The 18097-nt window shown below is 40.2% G+C and overlaps 1 protein-coding gene across 4 annotated transcripts in view; it reads left to right on the top strand.

Moving 5' to 3' along the window:
• Positions 1–18097, top strand: part of AUTS2 (activator of transcription and developmental regulator AUTS2) — a 1115781-nt gene that overhangs the window by 277304 nt on the left and 820380 nt on the right. For all 4 annotated transcript variants that reach the window (XM_082358516.1, XM_082358515.1, XM_082358514.1 and 1 more), the window contains exon 2: positions 1994–2206. In XM_082358516.1, coding sequence (XP_082214642.1) covers positions 1994–2206 — 213 coding nt within the window. The remainder of the gene's footprint in view (positions 1–1993; positions 2207–18097) is intronic.

Here is an 18097-nt window from a genome sequence, read left to right as displayed (position 1 = left end):
GATCTAGGTCAAATGGCAGTCATCTCCTCAGCAACAGTCCCCTCCTCTAGGCTAGACCATTTCCCCCAGTTTTAGCACCCTGTTAGCTTTCCCTTAGAGCAGTTAGTTCAGTTTGCAATTGTATATTTGTGTGATTTGATTAGTATCTGTCCCCTAAATTCTAAGTTCCATGATGTGGGGATTTTTCTCCCACACAATTGTTTTCCCAGCGCCTGCAGGACAGTGCTAAGTTTGTACTTGGAATATACTAGGTGCACAAAAAACATTTGTTGAATGAGTGGAGACCTGAGAACAGTGCTTTGCATTACAGAACGGTCTCCCTGAACTGGCAGCCACTGGGAAGGGTTCTTGACCTAGAAAAGGGAGGGGAGTAGAAGGGTGGGCTTTTGAGGCCAAGGCAAAGCAGATGTAAATGTCCAAGATCCCCAAATAATGGCCGTGGCTGAATTGGGAAAGACATCAAGGAGCACCGTGTGTGTCAAGTCGGGAGTGCTGAGGTATTAGGAAGAGGTAGAATAGATAGATAACTGCTCCAAGAATACTGGCTGTGAAGGAGAGGAAAGAGAGAGTGGTATTTTGAGAATGAGAAATGGATGAAGGGGAATGTTTGTTTTTGTTTTTATTTTTTATTTTATTTAAAAAATACATTATTTTATTTTTGGCTGCGTCGGGTCTTAGTTGCGGCAAGCGGGATCTTTCGTTGCAGCACGCATGCTCAGTAGTTGCGGTGTGGGGGCTCCAGAGCACATGGGCTCTGTAGTTGCAGCACGTGGGCTCTCTAGTTGTGGCATGCGGGCTCAGTAGTTGCGGTGCGTGGGCTTAGTTGCCCCACGGCATGTGGGATCTTAGTTCCCCGACCAGGGGTCAAACCCATGTCCCCTGCGTTGGAAGGCAGATTCTTAACCACTGGACCGCCAGGGGAGTCCCTGGTTTTACTTTATTTTTAAATGTGCATTTAGGACCACAGAAACTGAGAAACTGTGTGCAGATGAGGCTCCAGGAAGGAGCATTTTCAGTGTAAAGAGGAACATATCTATTCATTAACAAATGATTGAATGCCAAATCATTTTAGTGTTATTGCTTAATGTGTACATTTCTCAGGGTTCTAAGGACTTTAACATATATTGTATCAGGTCATATCTGAGTCCATTTTCCATGTGGGCTCAGAGTTGCAGTGACTTACTCCAAGTTTCATAATGAATAATATCAGCATCAGAGCCCGAACCCAGGTCTTTTGGTATCTCAGGATGTCCTGACCTGCCTGAAGGCACAGAACTAACCTATGTCATGTGGCCTGAAATGCTTGCCTCTAGTTCCTACAGGTGCTGCTCCCTATTCCAGAGCATCCATGATCCTTCTCCCACCCTCCCCCATCCCCCAGCCACACACAGGAATAAGTGAAAAGTTGCTGTTGATCTTGGTGATAATATGGTTGTTACATTTTGCAAAGAAGATGGGAATTAAGGATGCTCAGAGGAACTTGTGGTAAAAATATAATGCATTAAGGAAACATTTTAATCATGTGAATTGACAGTTTCTTTCTTGCTGGCTCACATCCACCTGGCCCTGGTATGTTCAGTCTTGTGCTGATTTTTTTGGATTGCGCATGCACTTAGTACTCCTTACCTGAAACGTAATTGATGTACCATCTTGGGAAGTGAGTGTATTAAGGCTCCTCAGGGAATAGCATGCACTGGACCTAGGGGAGAGCCAGATGGAAAGCTACTACCCCAGGCAGCAGTGAAAGCACTTTTAATGGACAGATACTTTGTGCTTTGTTGAGCTTTTTCTTCCCCAAGAAGAATAGAAAGGATATATTTGTGGCATTAGGGAGTCAGAAACATTGAGAGCCATGTTTCTTAGTTTTAGGTAGTGTCATACCCCACTTTCTTGCCTTTACTCCCTCCCTTCTAGGAACCCCATTTAGCCTCTGTTTTGGGTGTGACGCTAGCTACCTATGTAACCACCACTTTCCTTCTCTTTTTTTCTACAGAAAGATGTAGCACTTAAGCCTCAGGAACGCGTGGAGAAACGCCAGACCCCTCTGACCAAGAAGAAACGGGAAGCACTTACCAACGGCTTGTCCTTTCACTCCAAGAAGAGCAGACTCAGTCACCCACACCACTACAGCTCAGACCGGGAAAATGACCGCAACCTCTGCCAGCACCTCGGGAAGAGAAAGAAAATGCCGAAGGGACTCAGACAGGTGAGGAAGCTTAGGGTTTGTTCATTCCTGCGGCTGCTCTTCCTCAGGTGCCTGCTTCTCTGGGGTTCTTCCTAACAGGTGGAGAAGACATTATCCTTGGTGGGTGCCGGAGGGCTGCCCTGCAGAGCTGTGTGTTTGCTTCTGAAAGAATACACCTCACCAAGCTCACTGTTTTTATCACAGCTTGAAACTTCAGCACGGCACCCTTTCAGTAACATGTGCTCTGTGTAACAAAGCCTGAGGCTGTCGCTACTGGCATTGAGGGCAGACTAACGGAAGTCTTGGTGATGGTCCAGGTAGACTGGCTTGCAGGGAGAGATCCTCTGAGGTAAAACAAAGGAAACAGGCAGATTTGTTCAAATACACTGTGTATCTCAAGGTTCTGAGGCGCTAAAAATGGTTATCTGCATGCAGGCAGTACCCTGCATAAGATTTATATTTTCCAGGGAAGCCCAAATACTGTGGCATGTGGGAGAGCACTGGAAGAAATGAGTTTGCCTTTTGGTTCTTTAGGTGTCCTCCGCAGCCTATAATTCAGGACTGTCTTTGTGATCTGCTGATTGTATGAAAGTCTGGTAGTGGGGCTTACTGGGCTGTTTAATAATTAGGTTTCAATGATCCACAAGAAAATACAGCTCTTGGCATTTGGGGAGCCTTTCTGCCTGTGGAAATCCCCATATGAGATAGATTAATAATGAGAAATGAAGCTGTTTATAGCAATTTTTCAGCACAAATCCGGAGGCTTTAGCACCTGCTGAGTTACCTGTGTCCTGGGTGTGTTTTGTTTGTTTTTGGAGGGACCACTGGGTGGAATTGACTATCACTTGAAGGAAGCAGAGGAAGGGAGTGTGGTTCACAGAGCAGGTGCTGCTAATTAGAAGCTGAACAGGTAATTCCTAGTTTGCAGATGTTTCTCTGCAGAGGGAAGAGATCTAGGATCAGACAAAACAGTGGTTCTAAAACCTCACAGATCATTAGAATCATATCATGAGCCTTATTAAACACATATCCCTAGCTCTACCCTAGAACCTGATGAACCAGAATCGCTAGGGGTTTAGGCACAGAAGTTTGTCGTCTCAAATTTCCTATTTGATAATGGTCAAGCCAGTTTGGAAATTTTTCTTTCAAAGAATCAAGAATATATTTTTGGTGATGAATTTCAGTTAAAAGATTTGAAAGATCAAAGTCCTTAATAAGTTTGGTGTCAGAGTGGAACTTGATGGGTAAACTTCTGAGAAAATACCTAGAGTGATGGATTTCAGCATGGACTCATGAGGATCTCAGGGAAGTATCCCCAACTCTGACACACATGGCGGTTTTTCTTTGTCCTGAAATGAAATGCCAGGTTAGAGTTATAATGGTTATTATTAACATTTATCTGATGCATAGCACGGTACAGTCATTCAGTGAGGGAGTTTGTGTAGTATAATCTACAATTTTCACAACAACCCTGGTTAGTAGATGGTATTATGGTTACTTTACAGATGGGAAAACTGGGGCTTAATGAAATAAAGTGACTTGCCTGAGGCCACTTAACAGTGAGGTACAGAGCTAGGGTTTAGACCCAGATTTCTCTGCCTTTCTCTGTTTTCCCTGTATATTCTGCTTCCCTTGTTTGAGATAAGGACTCCAAGTCGTGAGACGCAGGGAGTCTACAAGTATTTTTAGAAACTACATGAGTTGGTTTGGTCAGAGGGAGTGATTGTGGTCATAGAAATGGCCTATGAAAGCTCAAGAAGAAAACAGGATAAACTATCAAGTACAGAGAGCAGAGAAAGAGCTTGGAAAGTTGAAGGCAACCACATTTGGATGAAGATTTAAAAAAAAAACTTTCTGTTTTTTTTTGACAGAGAGTGGGGTGAGGGAGGAAGGGCTGGGTTCTATAAAAGATAGTTTTCCTGTGGTATTTGTGACTTCCAACTCATGCCTCTCCATGTGAGATATGTAGCAAAAGTGATTATTCCCGATGGAGAGAGGTTGCAGTGTAACCACTGCCTCTCCAACAGGGCGGGAGGAGGGCTTCTTACCCTTTCAGACAAGAAATCAATTTAATTCTGAGCTTACACACAGCTGTGGTTCCTCATCCTTGACTCTCTTACTTCCATACTTGATCTGACTTTTCTGTTCTCTGTCTTCGAAATCCTTCTTTCTACTCTGTCCTCTAGTGAAAGAGTTTATGATCTTACAAGAAGGCAAGGACTTGTATGTCTCAAATTCGAGTAGCTTTTTGGTCTTAATTATCCATCTTCTGGTACTAATGTTATTTGAAATCAAAGCTATCCTTATTTCAGGGAAAATATTTGAAAAGCAATTAGTTTGACTCACTTTTTATGAAGCATGGAGAAGGAAAGAATGAATCGTATCTTTGGCCTATGTAAGAGTTTTAAAAACAAGTGGTGTTTTCTTATCTTCAGTGTTGATGCCAAAGTATACTATCCAAGTGTTATTTTAGTAGGAAGGGAAACAGAAGTTGATAATTGAGGTAAAGCTGTAATACTTTCATTTATAATATTCCTAGCATCATATGTGCTATATTATGAAACCCTGAACAAATCACTGTCTGTTGCTGCCCATCTGTAAAATGAGAGATTTGGATTAGAAGGTTTTTCAGTTCCATGATTCTTTAAGTTTTTGAATAACACAGATATATAGTGTTGCTGAGGTCTGTAAAAGAAGACCATAGTAGGTCTGAAAGTATTTAGTTTTGGAGTCTGTAACTGGTTGGCTCTGTGAAGACATTAAAGGAGAAGAGTGAAAACAAAAGCTCCAGCTGAGCTTGCACCCATCCCGATGAAGCAGTATATTTTGCCCGTGCTCGTCTCCATTTCCATACTGTTAAAAGAAAGTGTTCTAAGTAGTAACCACCCCAATGGAACTTACTTGTTGGATTATGTTTTTAAGTATAAATACATACTGACTTAGAAGATGCTGAGCTGGCAACTGTCTTGTAAAATGGTTGCACTTTTTTATATGGCAAATTTGAATTTTCTTCTTCATTTCCAAAGGGGTTTTAAAAAATGAAGAAAGGAGTAAGTGTTATATAAAAGACTACGTGTCTTTCTGACCCTCCCTATGCTTATGTTTGTCCTACACAGAACTATTTGCCCACGATGTGAGTACTCAAACATTATATTAAAAAGTTTTGGCTCTTACTAATAAGGATATGGTAGGTTGGGTTTTTTTTGTTTGTTTTGTTTTGTTTTGTTTTTCCTACTTTGACTTGGGAGCGGGAAAATCAAAACAGAGGTTGATAGGTCCTCTGCATAAGGATCTTTACTCTCTAACTGGGAAACTACTGAAGAGCACATTGAAGTCATGTGCTGCCAAACCTTCCAACTGACCGAGCCTTAACTTCTGCAGAAGCGTTTTGGGAAAACTTAACTCCTCTGAGGACTTTGAGTTTAGTTTTCTTTCAGTATGTCTAACTTCTAGACCACAGGGGATGCTTTAAAAATTTAGTACTTTGTAGTTGAAAACACTGAGCAGAGGGGTTTTAAAAATAGAAAAGAGATGAGGAAAAGTTGATAAGGGTTCAGAGAACTCTCAGATTTGGCTCTGAGTGGATATTTCTAAATCTTCATTTAGTCCATTAGTCTGTCCCGTCTTTCTCTAGTATGAACTGAACCAGAGGAAATAGGCTTAAGTGAGCTAGGAGGAATTTTTAGGTTATATGAACTCTTCTAACTAACAGACACAAGGATGGATCATCAAAATAAATTCCGGAGTCTCCCTCCTAACTGAATTTTAACTGCCAAAAAGCCATTCATCTAAGGACAGAATTTCCCAGAGAGAGGCAACCTATTGAGATAGCTTCTAGCCATAGGAGAACACTATTTGGGAGGAAAATAAAGGAATTCGGGAATATTTGAGGAGCCCAGCAGTTAGACTCAAACCTTGCTGGTGAGAATGGCTTATGTGGGAATGCCTTACGTGGTTTAAAAATCTTTATACAAATTGATCTGGGTAGGTGTTGCTTGTAAAGAATGGAAATTTGCTCCTCTCTCTGAAAGTCTAGTTTGGTGGAGTCAAACTTGGTGGAGGATTAATAGCTGACATTGTAGATATCAAAGATGTATACTGATTTCTAGGAAGAGGAGGGATTGATCCCAGTGCCAAGTCTTTAGAATTAGAGCTCTTGTTTAAAGCTTTGCGTGGTGGCTGCGTCTGCTTTGTGTATTGGCATTGCATGTTCGCCTTATTTGGAGTGAGTGGTTGTGTTGGTCAAGGGCCCAGGTGACTAAACCACCAGCTGAGCTTGCACCCATCCTGATGAAGCAGTATATCTTGCCCGTGCTCTTCTCCTTTGAGAGCATTTACTACCAGAGGCAGATCCTTTATTTCAGTGGACTCACTCAGATTGTCGGAAGACTTCTTGGTGACATTTGTTACTAGTAGAAATTAACTTGTGAAGGAGGATTTATAATGGAAAACTTTGATTAATCAGACCCAGTTCAAGTCACATTGCTGAAGACCTTCTAATTAGTTCTGGGTGGAAATCCAGGCTGAAATCACACAGGTATTTATCCAGTTTGACGCTAGAGCCTACAGGTTTCTGGAAATCAGAGCATTTGAAACACTAATGTAATTAGGTGTTATACTTTAGTAATGAAAAGACATGCACTTTGCTAGGTGCTCTTTCATAAATACATTTGTTATAATGGTTAAATGACTGAAGGTATATTGAGCTGGTATCAAGAAATGTGAGCTGCAGTTAAATCGTTTTTACGTCATACTTCAGAGTTTCAAGTTTAATGTGTTAATTGGGATTTCATTTGCTTTTTAAAAATTGTGTAGTCATGTGAAGGTTACAAATTGAGATATTAAAGAAAATTCTTTATTTTTCCTTCTGATGCATTTAAGTTGCACACTACTTCTTTCCCTTTGCCAAAACTACAGAAATAAGAGTAAAAACATGTAAGAAAAGACTGGGACCAGGAGTGAGGAAGGAGGTTGGCTTATAATTGCTCTTGGAATCTTGATTGACTTGAAATAAGGATAAGATGCCAGTTTTTAACATCTGATTTTTGAGGAACCTCCAACCCAGGCCGATCTCTTCAGAATTAGTTGTGTATTAATATTGGAGGTATTTGTTTGGTATTTGGAAACCTGCGACTATTATAACAACAGATTGTGTGAAGGTTTTTGGTGTTCCCCCCCACCCCCCGCCCTTGGGCTTTAGAAGCAGTGAGTTTATTTTTTGAGTTCTAGAATTTTTGTTTTGTGTCTTTTGACCCCGTACATTGTTGTCTGGGATATATTCTATTGGCCCTGCATGTTGGTAAGAGTGAGCATAAATATCGCTTGACTTCTGTGAGACAGATGTTTGAAGTGAGGTGGCCAGTAATAAATTTTATCCCAAGTGATGTACATAACTCTTAATTAACATTTAGTAAAAATTGACCAAAAAGAGGACATAGCACATTGACTACCATCTCATAAAATAAAACCCATAGAGAGAAAATAGGCAGAATTGGAAAAGGAACTGCAATTAAAAGAATGGGCATTAACTCAGCTCCAATGATCCTGAGACCTATAGAAATTGTTTAATAAAACAGTGACATTCACTAATCCCAAAGTAGGAATTTGTTATACGTATGTGTGTGTGGAGTTTTATTAAGGGCCATTTAAATATACTAAATATACTATATATTCTTAGAGGAGTAAGATGGGCAGTGACAGAAATCATTCTCAACTCTACCTACTGTAAATTCCTACAATACTGGTGATTGAAGGGTGAGGTAGCATGTTTTTCTCTTTACAAGATTTAGACACTACACTTCGGATACTTGATGAAGGTAGACAGACTCCCTTTATTTATATTAAAACTGCATTCTGTGTTAATTTAATGGTAGCTTTTCCCTCTTCTGAAGATACAGTGTTGTCTGCATGTGGCCAGATCTTAGCTACAGAACGTGAAATAAGCCTCCATGTGTTCTGCATTCTAATCTCCACTTACAGCAGTCCCATCTCCACACAAGTCTGTACATGACAGGTAATGAGTGGGAGGTGGGAGTGGGTAGGTGGCTGTGTGGTTTGCAGTGGTGTCAGTTGGGGAGCTGAACAGATGGTTGTGATAGCCACGTGTTGCGAGATTCCCGTGGGAGTTGATGGTGGTGACAGGCGACTCACAATGTGCTATTTACAGTTTGGGTTTACAGTCTTTCAGTGACATCTGAATGCTCTTTAGCAACTGCTTTCATTACTGCCTTTCGAGGAGCTGCTAATTGAAAATGAAATTGTGGGTGGGCTTTAAGGCAGGCCCAGGCAGCTCTGTGTGGTAAATGTTACTTGAGAACTGTTGGATATTTTAAGGCCCAATTTGTAATTCTTCTTCCAAGGAGGAAAAGCTAAAGGTGCATTTGAAGATTCAGTATGTGCACATAGGCAGAGCCGAATGTCTCATCCTGCCCAGAGAGCCAAATGTGGACTCACTGGGCTGGAAAACAAGCCATCTGCCCAGGGCTCACCTTTGTATGGTTTCCTTTAAATGTGTATAACTGTGTAAGGTTCTTATTTTAAACCTGCTAACATCTTGTAATTGCCATGAGTTTTTTGTAGGACATCATCCTTCTTTCTTCCTCTGCTGTTTGTATAGTGACTGTGCAGGAGAAAATGATGATCTGATCTCTTGAACTCTGAGATGTTATATTCAAGGTCTTGCATACAACTTTTCTTCCTATAAACCTTTTCCTATCATACAATTCTGTTGAAGGCAGTTGGGGCCTCCAAGCACAATGAGGGAAGAGGAGGATGGAGGATTAGATTGGACTTTGTGGATGGTGTTCTTGATTCTCTTATGGCTGCCTCCAGCTGCGGGATTGTCATTTGTACCTCATCTTCAGAGTTTGTTAGCTAAAGCATCAGTAGCATTTCTGAAATGGTAGCTTTTGTAAGTGTTTACATGTTGAATTGTTTTATTGCCCATACTCAAAATAGCTTTGCACGGAGAAATCTTGTGCTGAACAAGGAATGACCTCCCTCTTGGAAGTGCTGTTAGCTCTCTTTTTAATTAAATGTGAAGATAGATACAACATTACTGCATTCTTTTTAGCTTTCCCTTGAACATTTCAGTGAATACTGTGAGACAAAACCATACTGAATTATATGCTTTGTTTGAGTAGGGCCGATATTTGCTTTTAGAGAGTCCCTGAGGGGCTGAGGGGACCTTGATGACACACCCCTTGCTGTACTTAACCGTCAGTCCCATTAGACCTGCTTTGCCACAGGAACCCAACTGTTTTAATGTGCTTGAGTTACTGCTGGGTCCTAATGATGTTTAAAAGACCCTATTTGGGTATTCTAAATGAATTCTGGAGCATTTTGTCTCTTGATACAAGTCGTGATGATTTTGTACCAAGCAATATAACAGAGTTCTTTCAGAAACTCAGGGTCTTTTCACATCTAGAGGTGTGTGTCCTTAATACTAGTGTTCACAAACACACACACAGGAGCAGAAACCAAAATGGCTCACAAACTTGGGCCAAGTCCTGTCCGGGCCTGCCTGGTGTCTTTCAGGAGGCCCGACAAGCTCTGCCATGGGGCCTGCGGAAACACTTGACCTGCATTCATTGATCACAGCTCTGCAGAAGCTGCCACTTCTCCCGCGCCTCTGCCTACAGTGACGCCGTTATTGCTGGTCATTCTGTGACCACCGTGCACCTGCGATTGCTCAGGAAGCACTCACGTCACTACATGTCTTGAAATCATGTAGTGCAAGGCTGGATGGTCCTAATTGCTAGTGATGGTTCTGAGTGGCTGAGATTGGCTGTGATTAGATTGAGAAGCAATTAGCTGCATTTTATGGATGGGAACATACAGAATAATGTTTCTCAAAGGGTGGTCTTCAGACCACCTATGTCAGAACGACCCTGGGGCTTTTATTAACATGCAGATTTCCAGACAGCACCTCTGACTGGTGGAGCCACAGTCCCTGGGATGAGGGTCAGAGTGTGACACCAAGTTCCTTGAGCAACTCCAATGCAGGTGCTGCAAGAATCATACTTTTAGTAAACTGAATCGTGTTTTTTTTTTTTTTTTAGAAAAGAGAAAGGGAACATTTCTGTGCTATTTGCAAAACTTGTAACAAATCTTAAAGTTTTTAAACCATATCCTGTTTGAAATAATTTTATCAATACTAGGACCATATTCTCGTTCTGTATATTTACTAATTGAGTTCTTTTTCAAAATATTATTGGAAAAAAGAAATGTTTCTTCTGAATACTATAGACATTACATTATAAAAAATGTTTTCAAAATGGCTGCTTTTTGGTAGTTTACTAGAATGTAGCCTCAGCAGAATAATTATGTTGTATTCTTCTCTCTTTATACCCCCAAGCTCCCTCAAAGAACACAGCTTTTTATACATCTGGTAACTGGAGTTTATTCATTACTCTTTCTTTTAGTTTCCTTTTTTTTTGGCTACACCATGCGGCATGAGGGATCTTAGTTCCTTGACCAGGGATCAAACCTGTGCCCCCTGTAGTGGAGGTGCGTAGTCTTAACCACTGGACCGCCAGGGATGTCCCTTTTAGGTTCCTCTTATTGCTTTCTTCTTTCAGCACCACAGTGGTATTTCACTCTTAACGTTTATAAATTTTATGAATCCTCCATATTATAAAAATTGGTGGTATTTGGTGGCAGTATTGGGGGGCAGGTGTGAATTAAATCTGAAAATACTGCCTAGGTATCAGTTGAGCCTAAAGACCATTAACTGTTTCCTTCATTAGTAAGAAAGCGTCAATATAATAAAATTTTATACTTGAATTTCTGGTTTGGGTTCCACAAATTCAAAAGGAAATATTTTCCTTCTAAAACCAGACAGACCAAAGGCCCTCAGAAGAAATTTTGTTTAAGTAGCAAAACGTAGATTTAGGACTTAACAATTGCCTGAGGTGTGTCAACAGTGGGTAGCATTTGTTTTTAATGCGTTGCTCTGAGACCAGAAATGCTGTTCCTCTGGAGATGAGTGCAAAATGATCTCCTGAACAGTTGCTAATGAAATTATCACACTGTATGAATAAGACTGTTGATAACAACTTCTGATGTAAAAAAAATACTGTCATCAAATTTCTCTAAGAAATAATGAGGATGATGGGAAAAGCCCCTGCCTCTCAGGTGAAATATAAAGCTGGGCAATGGGCCCAGCTCACATTGCTAGAAGGCTGAATGGTACTTTCTGAAACTTAAGCAGCCCACTTGCATAATTTATCATCACCTGCCTCCTACCTCCTCGTATTAAAACTCTAAATTTGTAATTCTCAAATGAATATGGCAGTGGGGAGTATTAGGGCGAGGCATTCACGGGCTGTGATTATGTAGCTATGTGTGAAGGGGGATATATTGGGATCATGTAGGGAGTCTATGCCAGCTGCCCCCTTGGTTCTCTAGGTAGAGTGAGGAGACAAGTTGACATACCAGAATACTGAGAGAGAAGGATATGGAGTTTAAAAAACCTTTCCCTGATGATTCTGACCCCGCTCTTTTCTGCTTCCTCTTAAACCTGATGGCCCATCTTTCTTCTTCCTTTGCTATCTTGGAGCTTGTCTTCAGGCTAGACTTTCAGCTTTTGGGCTTTCATCTCACTCTCTCCTTCCCTTCAAAATCTCTTGCTTGCTTCTCCACCCAGTCAGGATTGCATGGGAAGCCACTTAGATTTGCTCTTAAAGTTACAAAATGCCTTTGCCACCTGGTTCATTGCTCCCTTGACCATGCTGGTCCTTTCCCCTCAACGTTTATACTGGTCACCTTACCTGGATTCTTAGCATAGTTCAGCATTGTTTTGCTCATTGCTATTTACTCTCTTGTTCAAAAAGTTTCAGTGACCCTCCATAGCCAGTGAAATAAAATCAAAGCCGCCTTAGTGTAGGACCTCCTGGATCCCAAGTTTGCTTCAACGTACCTTTCCTGCCTTGCCTCCCTCTTTCTGCTCTCCATAAACACCAAACCGTTGCTGCACTTGCTGTTATTTGCAAGAGCCCTGTGTTTCCTCCACACTGCCAAGCCTGTGCCTATGCTGTTCCCTTCATTTGGAATGGCCTTCTTCAATAGTCATATTTATCTTTCAATGACTACTTCAAATCTACTTCTTCCTTGAAGCTTTTATCATCTTTTCTCTCCGAATTAATTGCATTTTCTTCAGAACTCCCATGATCCTCTGTTTATAACTAGGGTGACCCCAGAATTTATCACCTCATGTAGGACATTTCTGAGAGTGAAAGGGGGCACTATGAATAATTACCTTGGAACAATAAGCATAAATCAGGACTTCCTGGAAAACTAGGATTATACAGTCACTGTCTTTATAATTCACTTTTGACCTTTTTCATCTTGTACCCTGTTTTAGAGTTGGTTGAATACACATCCTCCCCACCTAAAGTCAAGCTTCCTGAGGACATTTCTCTGTGACACAACAAGGGGCCCAGGATCGTGCTGCATGTAGGAAGTAAAACCCTTGAAACCCGTTTCAAGGCTATCCCTGCCTGGAAAACCTGAGATACCTTTCGTGTTTTCCGTTTCCGTTGTCGAGCCCTTGCAATTCATTCTCCATACAACCACCAGCGTGAGCTTTTAAAAATACACATTTGATCATATTATTCACAGATGTGAATTCACTCAGTGTTTTCAAATTAAAATTCAGATTCCTATGGGCTCTAGTGCCTGGCTCTCCAGCGCTCTTTCTTCAGCTTCATGTCTTGCTCACTGGGTGCTGCCCCTCTGTCCTTCCTTCATTTCCTCCAACATGTCAGGTTCTCTCCCACCTCAGGTAGCTTACACACGTTGTTCTCTCTGCCCAAAGTGCTCTTCCTACTGCTCTTGGCATCATGGGCTCCTTCTAGTCTTTTAGGCTTGAGCTGAAATGTCAACTTCTTAAAGAGGCTTTTCCTGACCATAATGTTCACTCCAGGGGTGTCCCTTTATTCCCTTCTCCTTTGCACCCACCTTTTTAGTTTCCTAACACTTAGCACAATTTATAATTACAGACTTTTCCATTCTGTATCCTTCTTTCTGCCCCTTCTGCTAGACTGCAGGCTCTGCTGAGGCAAAGTACCATAGCCATTTTCTCCACCATAGTGTTTGTAGCACATTGCCTGGCACATAGAAGAAGGTGCTTCATAAATTAAGGTTGAATGATTGGAGGTTGGAATAATAATTATTTTTGCAATTGATGACATTGCCAATTGCATGCTCTTGTTGCATTCCAACGTCAATTGCTTACAGCAGAAAAAAAAGCCAATACAGTATGACCTTTGTTTTCCCTCTCTGGGGATATGAATGTAAAATGAGATACTGATGATCAGCAGATACACACCAGGCAAAGATTTAATCCAAGAAGTCACTGCCCTTCTGGTGGATGGCATCTGCTGTTCTCCCATGGAATGTATCAGCATTCTGTCGTCCCAGTGTCCTGCTCATCAGTATGGTGAAATTGCTACTGCAGCCAAGAAAAGCTGGCCCAGGGAAACTGCAGCATTCCATTTTTCAGAGATCATCCCAAAGAGACTAGACAAGCAGCAGAGACAGAGGGGATGGTGGGTGGGAGTGAGGTGGAATTTACTGAGTCCTCTTTTACATGCAAATATTTTGTGTGGGGTTCTCCTTTTTTACCATAAAAGTACAAACTATTTTTAGTATCAAAGCATGAATAGCATGTCTTTGCACTGTAAAATTATTGTCCCACATGCCCTGTGTCTAAAATATTTTGACTTTAGAGAACAGTTTTGTGTTATTTCCTTGTTAATTGGCCTAATTAATCCATTCTCCCCATAGTCACTCTTTCGGCAAACATTAACTGAGCATTCTTCATGTGCAAACCTTATATAAGAGACTCTGACATAACAGAAGGGATGTATAACCATGGTAACTCTGCGCTTGATGCGTTCACAGCTTAGTAGATCCATCCTGACCTCATGGAGAACTCTCAATGTAAGTGAGGCTGAGACTGGTGCATTAAGTGTAATTCAAAGGGAGACACAGTTGAGCATCTCTTAGAGAATGAATACCTTCAGACACGTGTACTAAAGTCCTTTTCATTTCTTTCCCGCCATGCCATTTCCCTCTGCCTTTTTAAGAAACTCATGAGAATAATGCTCTATCCTACTGAAGGCATCAGTAACTGTTAGAAACAGTGCTGTGTTGTTTATCAGTTCTCTTGGGTTCTTAGTTTTACAAATAAAGGCTTTGGCATTCTCACACTTTTACTTCAGGTGCAGTTTACTAGGAATTACCTGGCCCAGTAATTTTATTAAAATCTTAATGGCTTGCCAGTGTTTCCAGAAACTGCCATTGTTTTTGACATGGACCACAAAAATAGGTGGTCCTATTCTAGATTATTTCTAAAAATAATCTAAATTATTTCTAAAATTATTCTAGAAAAATATTTTCTAGAAGTGGTTTTGCTGTGTTTATAAGCCCAGTTGTAACTTCTTACTCTTGGAACTCTTGGTATGGGAAAGTCATGTTTCTGTCAAAAGATGGAGCTTTTTATGCTAATCTGCACAAAACAGAAACTCTCTCTCATTTTATGTCATTTCTGTTTACTGGAGGTAGACAGTTATTTTCAATGCAAGCAGAACTTCAAAAATTCTTAAATATTTAAAAGGAATATTTGTATAGGTATTTAGGTCTCAGATTTATAGGGAGAATACTGATGGGAGATTGTACAATTAGTGATCCCAGGAGTAGATTGTGGAGCAGTTACAAATTTACTGGCAAGTTATATTTTTTCTTCTAGAAGATAATTTGTAAATTGCTTTTTTTTTTGTTTTTGGAAACACTAGCTTTCTTAGAAAGTGTTAGAAATGGTGGTTTCCTGGTGAATTTCTCAAAAAACTGTTCTATAAAGTTCACTCCCCCTCTCACACTACTTGCTTTCCCTTGGCATCCATTCATTAAATATTTATTGACCATATACTCCTGTAGGCAGACATAATTTTAGGTGCATATAGCAAACAAAATGACAAAAGTCTCTGCCTTGGAGGAAGTTACATTCTGGTGGATTCAGTCTTTTTAGCTGCAAATTCCATTTAAATGTCCAACGCAGACCTTTCTTCTCAGCTTCCAGTTTCATAAATTCAGGTGCTTATCACTTTTTTTTCCCAACCTGGATCATTCATAAGCATTTCAAATTCAACATTTTTCACATTGAACTCTACAACAGTTGTTCTAAGTTTGCTCTTCCTCTTCAATTTCCTCACTTAGTTAATGTTCACAGCGTCTGCTAAACATCCAAGCCATAAATCTTCTCCTGCTAGAAACCTGGAAGTCATACTCTTTTTCCCTTCACTCCTCATATCCGCACATCCTCTAGATTTATGTCCTATGTATTTCTCATCAGTCCCTCTTCATTTACCACTTTCTACCCTGCCAGTGCATTGGTTCAGGTCCTCCTTCTCTTGGCTATATTAGTAGCTTCTTTCCTGGCTTCTCAGCCTCTAACCTCACCATTCTTCAGTCTGTCCTCCAAATTCCTTCTAATGTAATCGTGACAACATACAAATTAAATCATGTTACTTGCTTGAAGAGACTTCATTGACTTGACTTTACTTACAGGCTAAACCAAAACTTCTTTGTGTAAGTGTAGAACTGCATGCATTTTTATACCTTTAGGAGTTTCCCCATCTTGCTCTTGGTGTGCTTCCTGACCCCAGTAGGTACCCTTATCACATCAGCCTTATCTATTTCCTAAAATGTCTTCTACTCCCCTCTCCCCCACAAATCGGAGTTCACTTTGCCTTAGTGAGTATGATGTGAGTTACATGTGAGAAGCACAGTCCTATTAAGTCAGAGATGGATGATTCCACTTGTTAGAATAACATAGTTTGAAAGGACATATTTTTAACTGAGAAAATTTTCAATTAGGTAGAATTTAATATGGTGCAGGAGAAGTAAAATGAAAAATTTTAGAGGACCATGGGAACAAATTTTAAGGGGAATAGTCCAAAAGCATTAAAAAGACAAACTTTTTTTCATGGTGGTCATTGCTGGGCACTTATATTGGGGTAGCAGTTGGGGATGACTGAAGACTTTTGTTAATGGAAGTGTTTTTCAGGCTTAGGAGTTAATAAGTCAAGGACTGCCTTTACTGAGAACTCTTCGGGGGTTTTTCATCTCTAGAAGAGGAAACTGTGCTTCTCTGTGAGTGAATTCTTTAGGGGTTCAAACCAAGGAACACTAGACATGATCCGAACCTTTTTATTCTTTTAAGTTAATATTGAAATGAAAACTTTTATAGATACAAGGGCATTTCTGTTACCAATCAGGTGTATAAACTTGGTGAGGATTTAAAAATGTGATCTATGTTGGTTTATTTTTAAATAAGGTACCTGAAAAAGTGACCACAAATATGCTAAAAGGTTTATTTGAAGTAAACACAGTATTATAGCTCCCCTGGCATAATTATTCCATATTTTGTCTTGGTGAGTCAAGGCACAAAGCAAGGATAATCACAGTGTTTGTAGAAAACAACACTTCGAGCTGGGCTCCTATTATTTTAATTTTGGCTCTTTTACTTGCTCCAGCTTCCACATTCTTTTTTTGTAAAGCTTTGGTAGAAATGCTATTTTTTTTAAGGCAACTTATTGTCTTTATTATTTCTACCAAAGTTGCTGTATTCCAGATCAGCATAGTTTTTAAGGTATTTTTGTGTCATAGGTGAACTGTTGTAGCAGAATGAAGCAGTCATTTTAAAAAGCTGTGTTTTCCTACCCATTTCCACATTCCTTTTAAAAGGCTACTCTTGGAGGTGGAAATAAAACTGTTGATGAAAAGAGTGAGATAAGGAATAACTTCTCTCTTACACTCCTGAGGTGGGGTCCTTCACTATTCTTGTGCATGTCAACCTAGTACATCTTCTTTCCTTGACAACCAGGTAAGAGACAATGTGTAAAATTGATTGGACTGTGATTCAGAGAGTGGGAAACAACCAAAAAGTGTATCAGAACACTTCTACGTTAGAGAGGCCCCTTCTACACTTTTTCTTTGTTGGTTTAGACAATATGAAATATTGTGTTGATATGTAGGTAATTGAGGACAAATTGTGGCTATTGATATGAGAAATGCTCTTTAGGTTTTTCTTTCAACAATTACGGGGATCTTCATTCAGGGCAGTGAAATTATTTCTCCTAGACGTTACATGCAGGCAGCTGGAAGAAGAGGAAGTTGTCTTCACATTGTCTTATGGCTGTGACTGTCAACTCACTTACCAAGATATTTTAAGCACTATAGCTAATTAGAAGGAAAGAGAGCAGTTTTGTTGTGAACATATTCAGTGAAGAATAGGATGTCAGTGTTTGCTGTTGTATTGTTCAGGCTGTATGAATACTTTATCGGAGAAAGTACCTGGAAATCAGGAGTCTTGGGTTACAGGTTCTGTCTTGCTGTTGACACATTGGCTGTCCTTCACTGAGTTATTGACTGTCTTTGACCCTCAGTTTTTGTGATTGAACAGTAATGCAGACGGTGTATACTTCTAACACTGGGAACCTGTAATATGTGTGAAGTTGTAAGTGCTGGAATACTTAAAATTTCCTTTTCCTTAAAAGTGTTAATAAGCAGATTTTAAAAATCATGAATTACCTGGACTTTGGTAGTATTAACATAGTTTAGATGAACCTGCACTTAAATATGTACTAAGTACAAAGAACAACACCTAAGAGTTTCTGCTTTGCAGTAATGACTCACTTTGGTAAAAATTATGATGTGCATATGGTTATTAGACTACTATAGATCCCAGTGGGTACATTAGATTGAAAAACCTTAAACGGAATGGGCTCATGCATACTGTTTTTAACAGATGATAAAAGCCTTTTGCTGAGAAGAGGTTAATATGAAATGGTAAGACATCTTTGTTTAGGGGCCATACCTGTTGGCAGCTATCTGAGAATTGTAATTTTA

The sequence above is a fragment of the Balaenoptera borealis genome (genome assembly GCF_965194805.1).
Source record: "Balaenoptera borealis genome assembly, chromosome: 16".
Lineage (NCBI taxonomy): Eukaryota > Metazoa > Chordata > Mammalia > Artiodactyla > Balaenopteridae > Balaenoptera > Balaenoptera borealis.
Note: the sequence above shows the minus strand (reverse complement) of the source record. Positions and strands in the feature narration are given on the sequence as shown.